Source organism: Perognathus longimembris, chromosome 1 (assembly GCF_023159225.1).
Source record: "Perognathus longimembris pacificus isolate PPM17 chromosome 1, ASM2315922v1, whole genome shotgun sequence".
Taxonomy (NCBI): domain Eukaryota; kingdom Metazoa; phylum Chordata; class Mammalia; order Rodentia; family Heteromyidae; genus Perognathus; species Perognathus longimembris.
Genome location: NC_063161.1, coordinates 63,330,830 through 63,354,144, shown reverse-complemented (window position 1 = coordinate 63,354,144; position 23,315 = coordinate 63,330,830). Strand labels below are relative to the sequence as shown.

General features: G+C 42.0%; 1 protein-coding gene across 1 annotated transcript in view; it reads left to right on the top strand.

Annotated features, from left to right (window-relative positions):
- Cpne8 (copine 8) overlaps positions 1-13,789 on the top strand; it is a 272,518-nt gene extending 258,729 nt beyond the window's left edge. Inside the window, exon 20 of the mRNA XM_048366531.1 lies at positions 13,525-13,789. Coding sequence (XP_048222488.1) covers positions 13,525-13,578 — 54 coding nt within the window. The 3' untranslated portion in view covers positions 13,579-13,789. The remainder of the gene's footprint in view (positions 1-13,524) is intronic.
- The last annotated feature ends 9,526 nt before the right edge of the window (positions 13,790-23,315 follow it).

Sequence of the window (23,315 nt, the reverse complement as noted above, 5' to 3'; positions counted from 1 at the left end):
TGCCCAATCTTGTTGAAATACAAATTCAGTAGCTCCTGCAACTATATTGGAATAGAGGACTGGAGCCAAGCGCCAAGGATGGCAGAGTGATGAGATTTCTGAGGTGGTGACTGGCCTTGACTATCATCGTAACATACAGTACTCATCTCCAATTGAAATAAGAACATCCTCTTATGAGAGAAAGAAAGAAACTTAGATCTTGTATAAGATGCTGCTATTGTCACTCGGTGTTAATGCTCAAAGTTTAACAAATATTGCAAGCCACTAAAAACATGTTCAAATAGGAACATATGATTGGTAAACTGTTAAGAGTATAGATCTTCAATAAATTTTGTTTTATTTTTTTGCCTGTACTGGAGCTTGAACTCAGAGCCTAGATGCTGTCCCTGAGCTTTTGTGCTCAAGGCTAATGCTTTACCAATTGAGCCATGGCTCCACATCCAGAGTCCTGGGAGTCTCATGGACATTTCCTGCCCATCTGGCTTCGAGCTTCAATCCTCAGATCATAGTCTCTTGAGTAGCTAGGATTACAGCCGTGAGCCACCATTACTTGGTCCTTTGATCATTTTTATTTCTTTTAAAAGCACCCAGTGCTGGGTGTGTTAGCTTTAAGATAGAAACAAAAAGGATGAAATTATATCATGTGGAGGAGATAAGAAACAATACTGATTGGGAGAGTGGTATGGGAATAAGGAGAATAAACAATAGGATTGAGGAGGGAAGTAGGGAGGGAAGGAGAGAGGCAAGGAGGAAGGAAGGAAGAAAGGAAGGAAGGAAGGAAGGAAGGAAGGAAGGAAGGAAGGAAGGAAGGAAGGAAGGAAGGAAGGAACACATCTAAAGAAATTTAAAAACTGACAAGAACAGAAACATAAAACACACATGATTGGACAGATGCATGATTGTGGAAATCCAAATTGTATGATGAAGACTCAAAATATGTTTGCTGTAGCTCTGCTATAAATCTTCATATTTTTACTTAAATGATCATCTGTGAAATCAGGATAGCAACTATGATCATATATATATAGAGATACTTGAAATATTTTTATTTGAGCCATAATATTTCAGAAAAAAAATTGAATCTGTATGTAAAGCTATAGTCGATAAGGACTGAGTGTGATACTAATACGAGAGAGAGAGAGAGAGAGAGAGAGAGAGAGAGAGAGAGAGAGTAGGTCGGCCCAGTGTTTGGACGAGGAGTATATGCTAGAGGTGAAGCAAACATATATGTTAGAGTGGAAAAGTCATTGATTATGGGAAATGTTGCCGATACAACAGATGAGATAAAATCCTGAGCTGAGCCTACAAGTGGGCAGTTTGGAGGTCATTGGCTACCGGCTCAAGCACAGGCAGGGAAATGATAAAGCAAGTCAATCATCTTTATGGCAAGAAAGAACGGGGAATGAGAGGCAGTGAATAGTCACAGTCCATTAAAAGAATTTGCTGCCAAATAGGCACAGCTGTTAGGCTGCAGCTGGCCAGGCATGGAGGATCATGGGAAGATTTGTTCTATTAAGAAGGGAAGAAAGAGCTGGACACCAGTGACTTGTGCCTATGATTCCAGCTGACTTGTGCCTATGATTCCAGCTCCTTGGGAGACTGAAATCCCAGGATGAAGACTTGAAGCCAGTCTGCACAGAAAAATCAGTGAGACGCTTCCTTTCTTTCTTTCTTCTTTTCTTCCTTCCTTCCTTCCTTCCTTCCTTCCTTCCTTCCTTCCTTCCTTCCTTTCTTTCTTTCTTTCTTTCTTTCTCTCTCTCTCTCTTTCTTTCTTTCTTTCTTTCTTTCTTTCTGTCTTTCTCTCTCTCTTTCTTTCTTCCTTCCTTCCTTCCTTTCTTTCTTTCTTTCTTTCTTTTTTCTTTTTTGTCAGTTTTGGGGCTTGAAATCAGGGTGTGGGTGCTGTCTCTAAGCTCTTTTTGCTCAAGGCTAGGGCTCTACCACTTTGAGCCACAGTTTCACTTTTAATTTTTGAGAGGTAAATTGGAGATAAGAGTCTCACAGGAGCTTTTCTGACAGGGCTGGTTTTGAAACCTGAACCTCAGATTTCAGCCTACTGAGTAGCTAGGATTACAGGCATGAGCCACTAGCACCCGACTTTGGTGAGACTCTTTTATTTCCAGTTAACCAACAAAAAGCCAGAAGTAGCACTGTGGCTCAAGTGGTAGAATGCCAACCTTGAGCAAAAAAGTTAAGCAAGAGTGCAATGCAGATGTCAAGCCCTAATACTAGCACCCAAAAAAAGGGGGAAGGGATAGTGCCTTTTAAAAATTTATTGTTATTAAGAATAATGCACAAGACAGAGAAAAATGGATGAGTTGGGAGACTGAGTCTTGAAGTAGGGGTGACTTTGGGTTGAGAACAGAATCTAGTGCATTTATTTCACCAGAAGCCTCAGTCACTGATACACAGGGACAGGAGAGAGGACAAGATGGCAAAGCAATAGGTGAGGTGTTCAGATATGTTGGTTGTCTCTTCCATTAGAATGAAAACTGTCACCTAGGAAAATGTGTGCTTATTACATCACTGTACTTTCAAAGGATGGTACTTAACATTCAATACATGCCCAATTATGAATGTACAACAATACAGGATCAATAATGAATGAGTGAATAAATAATTCCTATTTACCCCATAGAAAACTCATCACATGTGAACAAAATCAAGTTTTCTGAGACTCTGATGGGAGGAGAAAAAGAGTCCAGCGAGGCAATCAGGGCAGAGGGGCCTCCCATAGTCTGTATCTCTCACCATGGCCCTGAGCAGTTCTGTGTGCAGACCCCTCGACGTCCCATCACCATGGCCCTGATCATCCCTGTGTGCAGACCCCAAACATCCCATCACCATGGCCTTGAGCAGCCCTGTGTGCAGACCTCTGGACATCTCATCACCATGGCCCTGAGCAGTTACACATGTGAGCCCCTGGACATCCCCTCATAGCCCATTGTCCCTGAAAGACTTGTATGTGAACATCAGGCTGATTAGACCTCAGTCAAGTACTCTTGAATGGGCATGGGGAACTTGTGTAGGTTGCATGGAGCTTCTGGGGACTGCTGAGGCCCTCAGGTTTTCCAGTGATCTTCAGAGTCCTGTAGCTCTTTCCTACAGTCCCCTTACTCACCCTGAATAATATTCCCTTGGTGGTCCTCTCCCTCGAGACCTCTCCTGTCAAACATGCCCTCTGCTTACTTTTTTTTTTTTAACCAATCTTTGCCATTTTACTTCTCCCTGTGTCTGTGGACTCCTCCTTCAAGACTACAGAGACAAAGGGCCAGATCTATGTGTTCCAACTTTTCAGTAATAGGTTGACACTCTCGACTATACTCTTCATGTCAGTAAAGGTATTTTCAGTGGATATTCTCAGAATCTATAGCCAATGCTGACCTCCTTCTCCAGTCTTCATCTGCTCGCTGTCTTCTACATGTCCATATATTTCCATTCCATGTAATATCTTGTTTCCCCTAGTAATGTGTGCACATACATACATATATGTGTATGCACATTCATATTTATATTATATACTTATATATGATTATATGTGTTTGTATGTACATGTGTATTTGTGCATATTTACAACACATATACATGTATGTGTGTATGTGCATGTATACATGAATATACATGCATGTATACGTATATATTTTATTATAACATCTTTATTTTGAATAACTTCCAGGAAGAAGAAAAAATAATAACTTTTCTCATAGAACGTTAACTGAGCTGCTAAATCATTAATTTTTGGATCCATCTTACAATGATATGGATGTTTTTGTTATAAATTATACCCAGCATTTGGATTTCTTAGCTTTACATTGAGTCTGCCTCTTTATTTACAATTTTTAGGTTTCCTTTCCATTCTTTATCATTTCTCAACTTGTAACATTGAATGTTTTTATCTGTTGGAACCAGATGTTTAAATTCATTGAAAGCAGGGCTCTCAATTCATTAGCTAACTTGGATTTCAATGTTTCTTTTATAGGATTTGTTTGCTTCCTTCCATTCTATTCACTCTGTTCTATTCTAATCTATGCTGAGGGAGAGCGGGGGAAGGGGGGAGAAAGAAACAAAATAAGAATTCCTGCTTTCTCTGTCATCTATTAACATTTTTATCTTTCCCATACAGCAGACTTTTTCCTGTCTGAGAAAAGCAAATGAGTCTCTAATTAATTTTTAAAAAATAAAAAAAGAACACGGCTTTAGGAATTGCTTTTGTTGTTTTCTTAGCACTCAGATTAGAATCAGCTATCCCTCCTAGTGTTAATTCCCTTTTAGTATTTGCTAGAATGGGGTGATGGTGTCATATTTATTCTAATGAACGAATTTCTTCCTTTATCTCCTCATTCTTACCCTGTACTTATTTATTTTATTTTATTTTATGCCAATACTGGGGCTGGAACTCAAGGCATGAGCACTGTCCTTTCACTTCCACCTCTTTGCTCTTGAACTTTCCTGCCTGGGTTGGCTTCAAAGTGTGATCTTCAGATCTCAGCCTCTTGAGTAGCTGAGATTACAGACATGAGCCATTGGCACCTGGATTTTTAAAACAAATTTGATATTTTATTATATGTTTCTTACTCCACAACTTTAATTATACAATCTTTTGTGTAATTTTTTCTTACCCCTCCCACTGTCATCTGCCCTCTAATATTGTGGGATTCCTTTTTCTGGACATGCATATCTCATGACCATACCTGAGACTACATTCACTGGTATTAACTGCATTTATGCTTCTATCTTTTTCCATTGGACCTCCAGATTTCCTGTGTTGTAAACATTCATTTGTGTCTTCATAAGATCATGGTATGGTTTAGGTCATACTCGTGAAATCACTTGTGGTGTCTCTGTTTTTTGGTATCTTCCAAAATCCTCTAATTTTATTTACTTCTCTCTGTCTCAGATCTTTAAACTCTGACATCTATCCTTTCTTCAAAGATTTGTATGGATGAAAAATATAAAGTGGCTTAAGCATTTGAAATGTATTTCCCAGATGATACTGTGTATTTTCTTTGAGCCTGTTTGACTCTCCTCTCTCATATCAGTTTGGTGTTTTTATTTTTGTTTTTGCCAATGTTGGGGCTTAAACTCAGGGCCTGAGCACTGTCCCCGAGCCTCTTTTTGTTCAATGCTAGTGTTCTATTACTTGAGCCACAGCACCACTTCCACTTTTTGAGTGGTTTATTTGAGGTAAGAGTCTTATGAGGACTTTTCTGTCCAGGCTGGCTTTGAACTGCCATCCTCAGTTCTCACCCTCCTGAGTAGCTAGGATTATAGGCATGAGCCACCAGCACCTGGCTCACCTCAGTTTTAAGGAGAAAAAATGGCTGTGCCTCAACAAGAGGGAAGTTCTGACCACTCAGAAAAGAAAAGGCCCATCACTGGTGGCCAACTGACTTAGAGGAGATGGCAGAGGCAGGAAAGACCAGTCACTGCCACCTCTCCATAGCTGAGTCCGGGCAGGAGGACTTGGGGGGACACTTAGGGCAGGGTGTTTTTACCTAGATGAGAGTGTAGGATTCTGGGAGAAAATCTCTGTTTACCAGACAGTCAGATTCTGACTGCCCAGGCAGAGTGTGGGGCTCAATGAGTTTCTAGCAAGTCTACATTGAATGAAGAGTTAGAGGGTGTGTCTGGGACCCATGGCAGTGGGGGGCGTGGAACTGTGCCACAGACACTACAGCAGTGACATCCTGGCCACAGCAGTTGACGTGTAGCAGTCAGATGCATCAAGACTGGGGAAAAAGTTGGGTGTGGTGGGGCATGCCAGTGATCCAGCCCTTGGTCTGAGCTATGCAAATATGCTTGAGAGCAGCCTAGACTATACAGCAAGATACAAACAAACAAACACACAAACAAAATACAGTTAACAAGGAGAGAAAGAAGGAGGAAGACAGAGAACCATTCTTCTAGGGCTTCTAAGCCCTGGCTGGGACAGAAAAGCTCACCACAAGTGCCTCAGTCACAAGGAGAGAGCTGGGCATAGTGGTGCACACCTTCAATCCCAGCACTCAGTCTGAGCTATTATAAGCATGTGCCAGGGCAGCCTAGACTACATAGCAAAATGTAACTATATCACTAATGACAGCACCAGAGGAAGACATCTTTGCACATAATCTCTTTTGTCCATAGCCCCTTGTCATTAGAGAAGAGCTAAGGGAACAAATGGGGCACTCTCTCCCACATTGAATAATCTTGCCAGAGCAACTGTGCTAGCCAGTTTATTTATTAGATTGGGCTAAATTTTAAACATGGCTTCACTGATCCTGTGTTTGTGTACGTATGTGTATGTATATGAGTGTTTATACATGTGCACTGCATATGTGTATATGTATGTATATGCATATGGACTATGGATGTAATATGCACACGTGTGCATGTGTGTGATATGTGTGTGTGATATGTGTGCATATGTTTGTGTATTCTGCCCAGTACATGAGAGTGGCTCATGGCAAAAAGCAAAAATCAGAGAAATTTTTAATAAAGAAACTACATTTCAAAAAGTAAAGAGTTGGGCTGGGAATATGGCCTAGTGGCAAGAGTGCTTGCGTCGCATACATGAAGCCCAGTGTTCGATTCCCCAGCACCACATATATAGAAAACGGCCAGAAGTAGCGCTGTGGCTCAAGTGGCAGAGTGCTAGCCTTGAGCAAAAAGAAGCCAGGGACAGTGCTCAGGCCCTGAATCTGAGCCCCAGGACTGGCAAAAAAAAAAAGCTAATAGAAAAAAAGTAGAGAGTTAGGGTATGAATAAGTCTATAACATTTCCAAAAAGATACTAGAAAAAGTAAAGTCTGCTTACATCTGTCATGATGAGTGCATATTTATTTCTACATACTTTTCCAATGAAATATAACATTGCTTTCATTGATATTTAATTTTCAAATTCCCTTTACTTTCCAAAATTTTTACAAAATATTCTAAACATAAAAGGTAAGAAACACAAAATGCATCTTCTGTGTACTTTTTATACTTATTTCTGTAACTGCAGCAACAATGATCATTTCCAGCTCTCCTTCAACTCAGCTCCCCTTGTTTTATCCATGTATTTTTCTTTGTATCGTCCCATCATCCCTTGGGCTTTGGGGCATGCAGCAATGTAGTTGCTCAAACCTTGACTTCCCCTTATCCTGTCTGGGTAGCTTTACTCCAATTCCTTTCCAATTTCTCTGCAAAAAGCACTACATCCTACAGAGGGTGATGATATCTGCTAAGCTTTTCACAGAAATATTACACAGTAAACATAGCGAACTCGGGACATATGCAAACAATAGCTGTTATTAACATATCATAAGCTCATGTGTGTACGTGTGTGTGTGTGTGTGTGTGTGTGTGTGTTTATGTGTACTGGGACTTGAACTGAAGGCTTGAGTGCTCTTAGCTTTTATACTCAAAGCTGGTACTCTACCACTTGAACCACAGCTCTGCTTTTGGCTTTATAGTGGTTAATTGGAAATAAGTCTCACAGACTTTCCTGCCCAGGCTGGCTTCCCACTGTAAACCTCAGATCTCAGTCTTCTGAGTAACTAGGATTACAGGTGTGAGCCAACAGTGCCTGGCTTCCATGAGCTTTTGAGGACAAAAAGATTATCATTGAGGACAAACAGATATCATTGAGGACAAAAAGATTAAATTTACTGGTAGGTAAATAACAGAACACCCCTAGTCTTTAACTATTGAAAATAACAGAATTCAAACAGGTCAATCTGGGTCATTTCTGAAACAACCTAACTTGATTGTATGCATCTCTACATGTACTTCATGTTTCTTTCAAAACATTTACAAGAACTCAAAAAGATCTGCTTGACTCCATATATATTGTTCCCATAGTTGTGCCTAGGGCTTCTTTCTCTTATTTGCAAGTGTCTGGTAAGCCTCATTTCCCCTTTATCCTCATCCTATGTCTTATAAGCATGTACTCACACACAAAACAGCTTAGTGTCACTGGGACATGCCCATATTAGTGCTCTAAACAGCCACCTTAAGAGCAGAAATGGGAGCTGAGGAGTTCTTGGCCTTTTGCACATGAATGTTCAAGGGACCCAACTGTGTCCAGTTGGCTTTGTGAGTGTCTCAGGTCCACAGAAGAATAGAAAAGAATGTGTCCTAAACAAAAACTTTTCACCAAACAAACTTACAAACCAAGTCAGGTACTAGTGGCTCATGCCTGTAGCCTTAGCTATTCAAGAGGCTGAGATCTAACGATAGAGGTTCAAAACCAAGCCTGGCAGAAAAGTCTCTGAGATTCTTATCACCTATTAACCAGCTGGAAATGAAGCCATGGCTCAAGTGATAAAGCACCAGCCTTGAGAGAAAAAGCTAAAGAGCAGTACTGAGCGGCCTGGGTTCAAGACTCAATATTGGCACAAAACCAAAACCAACCAAACAAACAAACAAAACATATAAACTAGAGTGTAAGTAAAAAGAGCTCAAGTGGATGTTTAACTACCAACTGAAATTGATTGTAAATCTTAATAAAATGCATGTGAATTTCCAATGTAGTAGATGATTAACAGAGAGCAGGGGACAAGCTATAGGGTCAAGTGGGAAGTATGACTGATTTATGCTAATCTGCAAATTGATTATTACCATGCAGACCTGAAGGTGAGAGATGAAGACTGATCTTTAAATCTGAATTTGTCCCCATAACATCCTAAAGTATTCTTTACCCAGGGTATAAAACAGGCATGTGACTATTTTCTCTATCTCCAACATAGATTAGCTTAGGGCTTATAAAATCAGTGTGAAATGCATTGTAAATCATCCAGGTGTGATTTACATCTATAGAGGGATGTGACATTTATAGTACTGATAATGAGAGCCTGCAACACATGGTCCAGGCCCTTTTTCTTCATAGTCTTGAAGAATGAGTCCAGCGACACAGAGGGAGGAGCAAAATGGCAAAGATTTGTTGGAGAAAAAATAAACAGAGCTCCTGCTAGACAGAGGGTCCCATGGGAGGCACTGCCTGGGGTGCAGTGTTCAGGGTTAAAAAGATGACTATAGAAGAGAGCCATGTGACTTTCAAGAGCATTGGACAGCCCGCAGTCCATAGCAGTCTCCAGACCCAGTCAAGAGCCTCCACACAGCCTATTCAAGCGCTCTCCATGAATGTTTTAGACCCTCTGGTTGGATGCTCATTGTCACACACACCACTGAAGTCCAATCAGCCATTTTCTCACATGCAAGTCTTCCAGAGACAATATGCTATGAGGAGATGCCCAGAGGCCTGCATGTAAGACTGCTCAGGACCATGGTGATGAGATGTCCATGGGTCTGCACACAGGCTTGCTTAGAGCCACAATGATGAGATGTCCAGGGATCTGCACAGGGGACTGCTCAGGGCCATGGTGATGGGATATCCATGGGTCTGCACATGGGGCTGCTCAGGACCATGGTGAAGGGATGTCTAGGGGTCTGCACATAGGACTTCTCAGGGCACTGAACTATGATCCTCAGATCTCAGCCTCCTGAGTGGCCAGTGTAGATGTGAGCCACCAATGCTGGCTTCTTCCTGTATTCAATAGTGAAACAAGAATAAGGAACAGCTCCTTCAGAGACAATGGATATTTTACATCAGTCTTGTTACAATGTACTTTCATGGCTGTTGTTACCTATGATATTCATTGCTATAATATGTGACAGATGGAGCAATACACAGAGGAGAGCAAAGGAATGACTGTCAAAAGACCAGTTACAGGAAGCAGAATATTTAGTTGGTAGGAAATAAAATAAAAATGTTTTCAATTATTTGAAGGCTGTCTTATGGAAGAGAGAAAAGATTTGTTTTGCTCCAGGGAACAGAATTAATAGCAATGAGAGGTAATTACAGGAAAGTAGATTACAGCTCAGAAAGAAAATCCCTAACTAGGAGTTATCCAACACTTGAATAGGCACCTCAACTAAATATAGTTCTTCTGTCCCTGGCTGGATGAAAATTTCCTTTTATTTGTTGTTGGTGGTCCTGGGGCTTGAATTCAGGGCCTGGATACTGTCTCTGAACAAGTTTGCTCAAGGCTAGCACTCCACCACTTGAGCCACAGCACCACTTCCAGTTTTCTGGTGGTTAATTGGAGATGAGACTCTTTCAGACTTTCTTTCCCAGGCTGGCTTTGAACTGTGACCCACACATCTCAGCCTCCTGCACAGCTAGGACGATAGGTGTGAGCCACAGGCACCTGGCCCTATGGTCACTTCTTAGTGATGCTGTACAGTCCATGTTTGCATGTGGAAGAGACCATAGCAGATCTTGGAATTCTCATCCATCTCCAACATTTCATGATTCAATAAGGTGTGTGTGTGTGTGTGTGTGTGTGTGTGTGTGTGTGTGTGTGTGTCAGTACTGGGCTTGAAATCAGGGCCTTGGTACTGTCCCTTAGCTTTTTTGATCAAGGCTAGTGCTCTGTTTTTTTTATTTTTTGGCCAGTCCTAGGCCGTGAACTCAGGGCCTGAGCACTGCCCCTGGCTTCTTTTTGCTCAAGGCTAGCACTCTGCCACTTGAGCCACAGCGCCCCTTCTGGCCATTTTCTGTATATGTGGTGCTGAGGAATCGAACCCAGGGCCTCATGTATACAAGGCAAGCACTTTTGCCACTAGGCCATATCCCCAGCCCCAGTGCTCTATCTTTTGAACTATACCTCTACTCTGCTTTTGGTGGTATATCAGTGATAAGAGTCTCACAGACTTTTCCATCTGGACTGTTTTTGAGCCTCCATCTTAGATATCAGCCTTCTGAGTAGGTGAGATTGCTAGCAGGAGCCAATTTATATGGGAAATTTGTCTTCTATTCCTCAGCAAGGTGACTAGAATCTCTGGTTTCTTCTTCTTCTTCTTCTTCTTCTTCTTCTTCTTCTTCTTCTTCTTCTTCTTCTTCTTCTTCTTCCTCCTCCTCCTCCTCCTCCTCCTCCTCCTCCTCCTCCTCCTCCTCCTCCTCCTCCTCCTCCTCCTCCTCCCTCTTCTTCTTTTGTTATTGTTTGTCTGTTTGTGCTAGTACTGGGACTTGAACTCAGAACCTAGACAGTGCCTCTTCGTATTTTTGGTCAAGGTTGGCACTCTACCACTTGAGACACAACTCTACTTCTGACCTTTTGCTAGTTAATTAGAGATAAGAATCTCTGAGATTTATCTGTCCAGGCTGGCTTCAAACAGGAACAAATCAAAACTAACATAATAATAGTATAATAAAAGCAAAAACAGTTGGGAGTGTGGCTCAAGTGGTAGAACATCTACCTAGTGAACATGGGGCTGTAAATTTAAGTCCTAGTTATGCTAAAATAAAAAGATAAGGTAAAGAAAAATGAAATTTACATAGAAAAATATTTAGAAAGTATTTTTATACTGTGTGTATGTGTGTGTGTGAGAGAGAGAGAGAGAGAGAGAGTGTGTGTGTGTGTGTGTGTGTGTGTGTGTGTGTGTGTGTGTTCTGGGGCTTGAACTCAGGGCCTAGGCACTGTCCCTTTCCTCAAGGCTATCATTCTATCACTTGAGCCACAGCACCAATTCTGTTTTTTTGATACTTAATTGGGAATAAGAATCTCATAGACTTTCCTGTCTAGGTTGGCTGCAAAGTGTGATCCTTAGTTCTCAGCCTCCTGAATAAGTACGATTACAGGACTGACCCACCAGTGCCTAACACTATGATTTTTAACTTTATGAAGCCAATTAAGTGAGTGACTTAAATATTACAGAAGACTTTTAAAAAATATGCATCTAAAGCTTAAAAGTAAAAATATATGTGCTGATACATTGAGCCTTTATTATTATTATTTTAATACCCGAACTCTTATATTCTTAGAACCACTATTTTGCCTCTCAGTGTCCCTTATCTTCACAATCCCTCTGGGCCAGATGCTTTATAAAGGAGACATTTCCTCAGGCTAGATCTCCTTATTCAACTTGTAGCTGCTACTTATGTATGTATTAATGTATGTATGTATGTATTTTATACTGGTCCTGGGACTTGAACTCAGGGTCTGAGCATTGTTCCTTAGCTTTTTTGCTCACGGCTGGCACTCTACTACTTGAGCTACTGTTCCACTTCTAGATTTGGGGTAGTAATTTAGAGGTAAGAGTCTCACAGACTTTTTCTTCCTTGGCGGTGGCTTCAAACAGCAATCCTCAGATCTCAGCCTCCTGATTAGCTGCAATTACAGATGTGAGCCTCCAGCATCTGCCTTGTTGGGCACTTTAACTTTCTTAGTGGGATTCTCTGTTCAAATAGCATGTAGAGACAGAGAAATCCATTAAACAGGAGAGGAGAGGCATGGGAGGGGGAGGAGCAGGCCCCTTCTTTCTCCTTTGTCATGAAGGGCCTCTGGGAAGCAACAGAGCAAAAGCACTGTGGAACATCTGAATCAGTAATCCTCTCTAACATCCTGTGATTTAAAGACTGGAACTCATGAGGGCTGTTAGTGAGACAAGGGAAATTGTTGGCTTAAGAATCAAAGGAGAACAAAGAAAAGGAAGCAGGGAATTCTCAGATCCACTTGTAGTGAATTACCCTTTAAAGCTGCTTTTGAAAAGTAAAAGTTCCCAGCCAGAGTCTCTACAAACATCCATGACTTCTCTTCTCCATCCAATGCCTGTTGGTTCCCCCTTTGCGGATCAGCTGGCAGCTGATGACAGTGTTGAAATCAGATCATCACACACAAACTATTATTATCATTGGGTCAATCTCCACATCAAAGCCAGGAAGGAATTCTGAGGAGACAAAGCAATTCTAAAAAAAAAAAAAAAAAGTATATAAAGTACATAACTAACCAGGCACCAGTGGCTCAGTGGCTCATACCTGTAATTCTAGCTACTCAAGAGGCTGAGATCTGAGGATCATGGTTCAAAGCTAGCCGTGGCAGGAAAATCGATGAAACTCTTATCTTTAACCACCCAAAAGCCAGAAGTGGAAGTGTAGCTCAAATGATAGAGTGCTAGCCTTGAGTGAGAAAAGGCAAGCAAGAAAAGACAAGGTCCTGAATTCAATCTCAGTACTGGCAAGCAAATACCACCACCACCACACACACACACACACACACACACACACACACACACACACACACACACACAGTTTATAACCCAAACTGAAAATACATCTTCCATCACTGAGTCAAAATCTGTTTTTACTCATCTGCTGTTTTTACTCATCTGAGCTTTGGGGGCCATAAGCAGAGACTGATTCTCCCCCACTGACAGGAAAATCACCACATATGCTCTTTTGGAAATAATATGCTGAAAAGTAGTTTTGCTCTCAGTAAAAGCAAGCATCCTTCAGGGTAAATAGACCTGCAGTTTCCTTGTGCTGACAGATTAATTTTTCTCCTTGAAAGATGCTGTATCTAATTTTATTCTGTGTGAAAAGTAATCAAATCCTTACATTTCAGGCAGCTCTACAAGTTCCTGGCATATTTGGATCTATTGAAGTAGACAATAAAATCGTGTTTTTATTTTCATGAGATTTTTAATCATCTGTATCTACTGTTGAACTGGAGAACAAGTATTTTGTGTTTTCAGGTTATCTTTTTAATCCCAGTGTTTTTTCTAGCTGCCATGCTGTCTGTTCATTTGGAGGCATTCTTTTTGGGTGTCCAGGAAGTAAGGTAAATTTTAATGATCTTGCTAACATCCACAAAGTGGAAATCACCCTTTGGGGACTGATGATGCTGCAAAGATTGAGTATAATGCCTGTGGGTGAATAGCCAAAGTGAAAGGATTGAGGTGGCTCAACTTTTGCCCTTAATTTTCTATCTTATCTTAGTTTTGATAAGTAGATGGGTGGAAATCGGGAAAAGTGTGGCTGCATTAAGATGTGGACACTCCACATGCAATGTCATGGTGTATATTATTATAAAAATGAAACTGACAGCCATCCAAGCTATCATCAGTCAGGGTTTTGTTTTGTGAGTATTTGAACTCAGGGCCTCATGCTCTCACTTGGTTTTTTCACTCTAGGATAACACTCTACCCCCTTGAGCTACACTTCTACTTCTGTCTTTATTCTGGTTAATTAGACATCACAGTCTCGAGGACTTTCAGGCTGGCCCCAAACAACAATCTTCAGAATTCATTTTCCTAAATTGCTAAGATTACAGGCATGAGGCACTGCTGTTCAGATGGTCAGTGTTTTAAATGCTGAGTCCATGACTTGTGGGAAAGAAAGACATCAGAACTATAGAGTGTGTCTGTATCACTTAATTTTTATATTAAATGCTCTGGGAAAATAAATTATATCAATAAAATTAAATGAGCCTTTTTAATTAAAATCTTTGTGGTATAAGGCACTATGTCTGTCAAGTAATGTCGACACCAATATGTCTCAGCTTCACAGTATATCAGAAAATTGAAATTCTGAACATGTGGAAACCTTAGGGATACCTTAACCAATTTTATTTGATGATATATACAAATGACACATAACTGCAGAAATCTGAGATATTTCTTGTATAAAGCACAAATAAATGTGTGTGTGTGTATATGCGCACACGTGCACGAAGGCATATGCATGTGTGTGTGCTAGTCTGGGGCTTGAACTCAGGTCAAGACACTGTTTTTCAGTTTCTGTGCTCAATGCTAGCTTTCTAACTCTTGAGCCATAGCTCCACTTCCGGCTTTGTAATGGTTAGCTGGCATTTCATGGACTTTCCTGCTTGGGTTGGCTTTGAACTGCAATCCTCAAATATCAGCCTCCTGAAATCTGTAAGTCACCAATGCTCAGCTTTTTTAAAAAAAAAATCACATTTAAGAAAAACACCTCTAGAGCAGTACACTGTTTATAAACTTGGCTATGCATTGGAATTATGTTGTGTTCATTTGCCCATTATTGGGCAAAGGACACACAATTTCAGCTAGACAGGACAGGTCAAGAGACCCAATACATACTACGGTGACTGTAGTTAATAATATATTGTGTACTTGGAAAGTACTAAAAGAAGATTTTTACTGTTCTCAGCAGAAAAGTGTTGTGCCAAGTCGCAAGACCACCCCCAAGAAGACCACTGAGATTCAGACACTCCGAAATGCAAAAGCAAGGCAAGGCTTTATTTAACGAGCTGCCAACTCGGGCCTCGTCCTACCCACAGACACAGCGGAGGTTAGGAGGGAGCCCCAAGCTGTGATTACACAGGGCTTATAAAGGCAAAGAACAAGGTTACAACAATCAGGTGTGCAAGCAAGATTAGGACACAGGTACAAATCTGATTGGCTCAGGGTTTAATTCTAAAATGGGGTTCACGTGATGGGGCCTGACTTCAAAGTCTGGCACCTCATTTCCCCCTTTTTCTTTTTGGTACCTTGGGAGCCAATCATGGCTCCATTCTGTCCATTTCAATGGCTTGCATGTCTAGGGGATGATATAGAGGTAAGGCATGGGCCAGTAGGGCCCAATGTAGTAACCAAAGGGCCTGTCACCATTTCTTAAAAGAATAGTCTCTGTACCTCTGTTTTGCATGCCTCTAGTTTATCCTGCCTCATCTTCCCAAAAACAACTCTGGTCCCTTGATTTTAAAGGGGGGCTGATGGGTGAAGATCATCCATCTTCTGTAACTTCTTCAAGCTGACTCAGGGGCGTAGACCTTACCTAGCCAGGAACCTATAACCTTAGTCTCAGTCTTGAGGCGAAGGCAAAGCGGCTGAGTTGGGTACTTGGAGACCTCCCATGTTCCATCACGGTAGTTGTCATCCAGAGCAAAGGGGTCAGCTGGCCTGGCGTGGAAGCAATGAACCCAAGTGGCGATGCCGTCTAGGGTCCCTTCCACCGTGGTTCTTAGGATTTCAGTCCCCTGGTCTGAATAAATGGGGGGTAGGGACAGAAGCAGAATCATATAATGCCTTAAGTTGGGGTCACATTCTTGTACACAAAAATTCAGCATTATCCAAATCAGCAAGCAATTCAGTCTGAAGGCTAGGGATAATGGGTGGGGGGTACCCGTACATTATTTCAAAAGGAGTAAAGCCAAGCTGATAGGGAGAATTTCTTACTCTAAGCAGAGCAAAAGGAAGGAGTGACACCCAGTCTGCGCCAGTCTCTAAGGCCAGTTTAGTTAAGGTTTCTTTTAGTGTCCGATTCATTCTCTTTACCTGTCCTGAACTCTGGGGTCTATAAGCACAATGCAATTTCCAATCCGTCCCCAGTGCTATCCTCTCATTTGACAAACTTACCCTTACTAACCATTATCACAGATGACTGGCAAATTCCTGCCCAGTAGACAGACATGGGCATTGGAAAGGCATGCTTATGAACTATTCTTCTAGGACTTCCCGGCTTTAACTTTTGAAAGGCCAACAGTAGTGACTCTAGGATCTGACACCATCTCTGCCATCCAAGCAGTGGCTTACTGCCTCTGGATGCTCCATCACTTTTTTCCCAGGAGGAGTGACTTTCCACTGGACTTGGACTCAGGGCCTGAGTGCTGTCCCTCAGCTCTCCAGCTCAAGACTAGCACCGTACCACTTTTGAGCTCCACAACACTCCGTTCCCAGCACTCTGCTGGCTGATTAGAGACAAGTCTCTCACAGGGACCTTTCTTTGCCCGGCCTGGCTTCGAACCGCAGATTTCAGATCAGTGAGTTTTATAAGGGGCCACTTTACTCCAATTATAAGCAACAAGGTGGTCCACACAGAAGTAGTTTTTAAGCATGCTCTCTTACCTGGAACTTATTAAGGGTCAGTATTAGATCTTGACAAACTTGTAGGAATCACCTGTGCTTCTCTGTGGGCCTGCTGGAAACTGTTACAAAAAACCTACAAAGAAGCTGGAATGGCAATTACATCTTTCCAATGAGCTATGCAGGTTTGACACAAAAGAGACTGTTAGACTTACAAACAACACAGAAATGACAGCGCAGCATGGTGAGGTCACTCCCTGCCACCTGTGGGTGGCTTGGGCTGGCCCTACATCCACCCCGTCGGCGGCTGCGGGTCAGGACTTGGGACTTGGGGCTGATGCGTCCGTGTCCTGGGCTGTCGGCGCCGGTGAGTTGACTGGGCAGGACCCTCCGGAGCGGAGGGCACAGCTGAAACATTTTCTTCAGAGTCCTCCTCTTGTAGAGTTAACTGGGGTGGGGAGCATGGAGCGGGAAACATTTCCTCCGTGCTTCCTCCCTGGAGGATAGGTGGGTATAATTTCTTCTCTTCCTTCTTGGTTTCTCTCTTGTCTGGATGGCCCGAACGAGGGGTGTAGATTAGGTGTTGCAAAGTCCTGATCTTACCTATGTCAAAGCTCCCTCAATTAGCTCCCTCAAAGGTGGGTCATTCTGACTTGCACAGGGTGATCCACTTTTCCTTCTTAAGGGCCACAACCTTGGTTCTGAGCTATCTCCTTAACCTCCCTCCAGTGAGCTAGGATCAAGTCTAGGGGGCTAGATGGAGGTCCTCAAGATAGAACGTTACCCATAGCTCTGATCAGATGTTCAGTCCAAAAGGCTACAAAAAAACAAAACAATTAATACAAAAGGAGGAAAACACACATGCCTGAAAATAAGAAAAGCTACGAGTTGGAGATCTCCCAAGCTGGCCCACAACCTCCTACAAGGGTGCAGAAGGAATGGACCCGAGTTGGCCCACAACCTCCTGCAAGAAGGAGTGGACCCGGGTACAAGGTGGGTGGGTTGAGTCTCGTTTAGGAGGCCCTCCTGGTCAGTTCCAGCCAAAAACCAAACTGACTCACGCCCTACAAGTATAAGCAAAAGCAAAACAGACAAACAGACAAATTACAGGACAAGACAAATGAACAACACTGTTTTCTTACCTTCGGAGTCTGGGATCTCGGGGTCTCTGGGGCTATCCCGGACGAGCTCCCAAATGTTGTGCCAAGTCGCAAGACCACCCCCAAGAAGACCACCGAGATTCAGACACTCCGAAATGCAAAAGCTAGGCAAGGTTTTATTTAACGAGCTGCCAACTCGGGCCTCGTCCTACCCACAGACACAGCGGAGGTTAGGAGGAAGCCCCGAGCTGTGATTACACAGGGCTTATAAAGGCAAAGAACAAGGTTACAACAATCAGGTGTGCAAGCAAGATTAGGACACAGGTACAAATCTGATTGGCTCAGGGTTTAATTCTAAAATGGGGTTCACGTGATGGGGCCTGACTTCAAAGTCTGGCACCTCAAAAAGAATATCATTTGATCATTAGCTTGATTTAGCCTTTCATTAAGGCACCCCTGTACCAACACATCATATTGTATACCATAAATAAATACAATTTTTAATAATTACTTATTTATTATCAAAGTGATGATGAATACAATTTTGTCATTTAAATTTTTTTTTAATTGGCTGCATGCAGGTGGCTCACATCTGTCATTCTAGCTATTCAAGAGGCTGAGATCTGAGGCTCATAGTCCCAAGCCAGCCCAGGAAAGAAAGGCTATGGACTTTTGTCTCTATAATTAACCAGTCAAAAGCCAGAAGCAGATCTGTGGCTCAAATGGTACAGTGCTGGCCTTTGAGCAAAAATGCTCAAGAACACTGCCCATGTAATGAGTTCACGCTTCAGGACTGGCACAAAGAACAAAAAGAAAAATTAAGCATCATAGTGACAGAACATTTTATTAAACATTAAAGGGAAAAGAGCTTTGCAGACAGGAGAAACTGAAACCAGGCACCAGTAGCTCACACCCATAATCTTTTTTTTTTAACACTTTATTTGTTTTTTGTTTTTGTTTTTCTAGTCCTGGGCCTTGGACTCAGGGCCTGAACACTGTCCCTGGCTTCTCTTTGCTCAAGGCTAATACTCCACCACTTGAGCCACAGTGCCACTTCTGGCCGTTTTCTATGTATGTGGTGCTGGGGAATGGAACCCAGGGCTTCATGTATACGAGTCAAGCACTCTTGCCACTAGGCCATATTCCCAGCCCCCCATAATCTTAACTAATCTTAACCAATCTTCCCAACTGGCTCATATGATGGTTCAAAGTCAACCTGGACAGTGAATGTCTGTGAGGTATTTATCTCCAATTAACTACCAAAAAAATTAAAAAGCCACAAGTGGAGTTGTGGCTCAAGTGGTAGAGCTCTAGACTTGAGCAACAAACACTCAGGGATAACCTAGGCCCTGAGTTCAACCTCTGGGCTGGGACATAAAAATAAATAAGAAAGAGAGAGAAAGAGAAAGGAAGGAGGAAGGGAATGAGTGAGGGAAGGATGGAGAAAGGGAGGAAGGAAGGAGGGAAGGAAAAAGGAAAGAAGGAAGGAAGGAAGGAAGGAAGGAAAAATGGAAGGAAGGAAGGGAAAATGGAAGGAAGGAAGGGAAGGAAAAATGGAAGGAAGGAAGGAAGGAAGGAAGGAAGGAAGGAAGGAAGGAAAAGTGAAAGGAAGGAAGGAAGGAAGGAAGGAAGGAAGGAAGGAAGGAAGGAAGGAAGGGGTTTGAAGTCATGAGGAATGCAGAAGTTTCTTTGTTTATTCAGGAGTGATGAAATAATGAAAGTAGATCAGATGTTGGTAGTGTGGGTGAGGGTCAGGAAGGGGCAGGGGAGTTCAGGGAATTTGACCTGCACAAAATCAACACTCTGGTAGTTTTAGATCACAAGCATGGGTTTGTGGATTCATTTGTAGGACCAGAGTACTGGGGGAGCTCATGACGATGAAGACATCACAAGGGAAAAGGCACCCTGGAACTCCTTCAAAGTTCATTTGAAGATCTAGATGTGGTGTTGTGTACCTGTAATCTCAGCCCACAAGAAGCTGAGACTGGATGATTGCAAGATTGAAACTATACTGAGCAACATAGCAGGACTATCAAAAAGTCAGAAAATATAAACAAACAAAAAAAAGTCAATTAGTAGGCAATGATAATAAATAACTAAAAATTGAAAAGTCTCATAGAGTGAGAGCTTAGAGGCAGGACTAAAGAGAAGGACATATTTCATAGTATGTTAGAAGGACAGGAATAATTTAAAGTTAAATTCAGAAAATAGTAGTAATATTTGTCTGAGGAAGAATTTAACTTGGGAAAGGCAGAGGGTTAAATAGAAGATGAAAACAGTCTCTAAGAGAATCTTAACAATTTTAAGGAGTTCAGTAGTGGAATACTCAAACAAATTCACAGAAAGCATGCTTCTTTTAAAGGATGCTCAGTTTGAGGTACTATGGATAGATGGATGGATGACAGCATAGATGATAGACAATAGAAAGATAACAGATAAAAGATTGATAAATGATAGATAATAGATAATAGGTGATTGATAAATGAATAGATAGATAGGTAATAGGTAGATGATACATAGTTGACAGATGGATAATAGGTGATTGATGGATGGATATAGGTAGGTTGATAGAAAGGGTTGGACTCCTGATCTCATCCTTGCTAGGCAGGCACTCTACCATTTTAGATGTTTGCACTTTACTCCTCAGATAAGTTCTCAGCCCTTTGTCCCTGGGCTAGCCTCAAACTACGATCTTCCCAATCTTTATCTCCCAGCTTGTTGATACTTCAGGCCTGTAGCTCCTGACCAGGCCTTATCTTCAGTACACTTTGTTTAGCAAATTTCAACTACAGCCAGAGAAGCCTTTCTTGAGGAGAGTGAATGGGTATCAACAAGACAAAGGGTTCTAGGGCATCAGTTGACTGTTCCGCATTGAGTTTTGGAAGTACTTTCTCTGTTACAAATAGACCTTTTCAAAAACAGTTTTTATATCTCACCAAGTTCATTGCCGGGGTAGGTAGGAATTCTGCTTGTGTCAGTGGAAAGTCTGGAGAACTCCAATGACCTTCTCAAGGTCATTTAGTCAGGAAGAGAACCAACCCTCAAAGCAAATTGTTTTGTTTTGCCAAATCTCCAAAACTGGCCATTTCTCCATGGTTCCTCTTTCCTCAAAAGGCAAAATATAGGGGCTGGGGATATAGCCTAGTGGCAAGAGTGCCTGCCTCGGATACATGAGGCCCTAGGTTCGATTCCCCAGCACCACATATACAGAAAACGGCCAGAAGCGGCGCTGTGGCTCAAGTGGCAGAGTGCTAGCCTTGAGCGGGAAGAAGCCAGGGACAGTGCTCAGGCCCTGAGTCCAAGGCCCAGGACTGGCCAAAAAAAAAAAAAAAAAAAAAAAGGCAAAATACATCAGTGAAGACTAGTGACTTGTGGCATTGATAACCATGCTTTCCATGCCCAGCGCTGGTGGTGTAAGGTCCATCCCAGGAGGGCTCTATGCAGATGCACCCCCACCTCATTAAGTCTCCAACCAGTTACCTGGGTAACCAGAAGACCTGGAGGCAGTTACCTTCCCTTTTCCTGAGGTCACATCCTAACCCACCCTAGATAAGGCAGGGCTGGGTGGGGGTCACCCTCTTCTCTCCCTTCTCTCTGGCCATGCATCATCTTGGCCACAGGCCAACAGTTCAGTAATAAACTTTTCTCTCCTGCCTGAATACCGCATGGCTTTCTCCTTTACCAGCTACCTACTTTATAAACCTAACAGGTGGCATGTGATTGCTTGGCATCTGCCAAACCTACTCTTATCGCCAGCTTATCTTCCAACAGAAATGGAAATATTTTCCCAATTTGTATTGACAGGGAACTTTTCCAACCTCTTTAATTAGCTTTCTAATTGAAGACTTCTTTCATTCCCTCAGTGGAGGACTGAGACTATCTGAAATGAGATGAAACAAAACAAGGAGGATTAGCTGATAAGCAATCCACATTTGCGAGATGCTTTCCTGAGAGGTGACCATTCTTATATAAAGACATGTACATTTATGTGTGTAATAGGGAGGTCAGATCTGGCCAGTGCCATCATTATCTGTGGAGGAACTTCAAGTTGACTCCAGCTCAGATTAGAGCAGAAGCCAACTCCATCTTCACTAAGATCTCCCCCACCCTATCCAGGGAAGTTCCCCTTTGCTGTGATAAGATTTGTAAACTGCTTGACCACCCGAAGCATGGAAAGTTCAAGGAACGTTCAAGGTTAAACCCGTGCCCTCCTATGAGTAGGCGTATCCACCTGCATCATGTGAGCCCTGCCAAATCCATGCGCCAATTCTAACTCGAATGATAGGTTGGTTCAAATAGATACTATGAGACAGACTGTAACTCTATTGGCCGCCTGCGTGCGGCCTAGCATGCTCTGTAAGTGTTGTCCTCATTGGTCACCTGCGTGTGGCACGTTTGACTATGATGTTTGCCTTATAATAACCAGGCTAGAAGACCACACGAACACGCAGTCCCAGCTCCCGAGTCTGGGCTGCACAGGTGTGCGTGGTTCCAGCTCCTGAGTCTGGTCTGTGATCCTGCACATGTGGTAGGCAGTTTCGGCTCCCAAGTCTGGGCTGCGACCAAGGCCTGTTGGTTCACTTTTTGTTCACTTTTCACTTCCCCAATAAATCTGTCTTTTTGTCATCTTGTAGCTGGAGACTGTGTGGTGGACTCCTGGGGGAACCAAGAATCCCCTCCCTTGGGGGGGGGACCCTGTTTCATTGTAGCAAACCCCCACTCTACTTCAATGTGCATATATTAAATATGGTGCCAATCTATATAAATACACATGTGTGCTTGTGTATATGTGTATATATAGGTATATATACGTAGTATATATATGTATATGTGTGTATATGCATACATGTTTAGATGTTAGTTCATGTGTGTATATGTGCATTATATATAGTATATATTATACATATATATGTATATGTATGCCAATATGTGATATGTATTTATATGTAGTGGCACTATACATGTATGTGTATATATGTGTATTTGTCTATATGTATTTTTTCATTCTTATATAAAGCATTTGTGTGCATAGCCAGGATACTCGCATCTCCCCCACCACAGTCTCTCTTTTTACCTTGGCTTTAAAGGGATTCATAATGGGCACAGAGGGCTCATGCTTTTAATCCTGGCTACTCAGAAAGCTGAGATCTCAGGATCATGATTCAAAGCCAACCTGAGCAGACAAATCTGAAGGATTTTTATCTCCAGTTAACCATCCAAAAGCCAGAAGTATAGCAAGATGAAAAGCACCATCCTAGAGCAAAAACAGCCAGACAAGAGAATAAATCACTGAGTTCAAGTCCCAGAACTAGCACTATATATGGACATATATGTATGTGTATGCATATATATGCATATACATGTAGTATACATACCTATATACTGTATGCATGTATATATGCATATATGTATATACACATGTGTAGTGTATATGCATATAGTGCATATATGTGCATGTACACACATATAGTGTATATGTATATACATATATACAGTGCATATACACATATATAGTGCATGTACAATTATGTGCATATATTAAATATGGTGCCAATCTATATAAATACACATGTGTTCTTGTATATATGTGTATATATGTATATATACATGATATATATATGTATATGTGTAT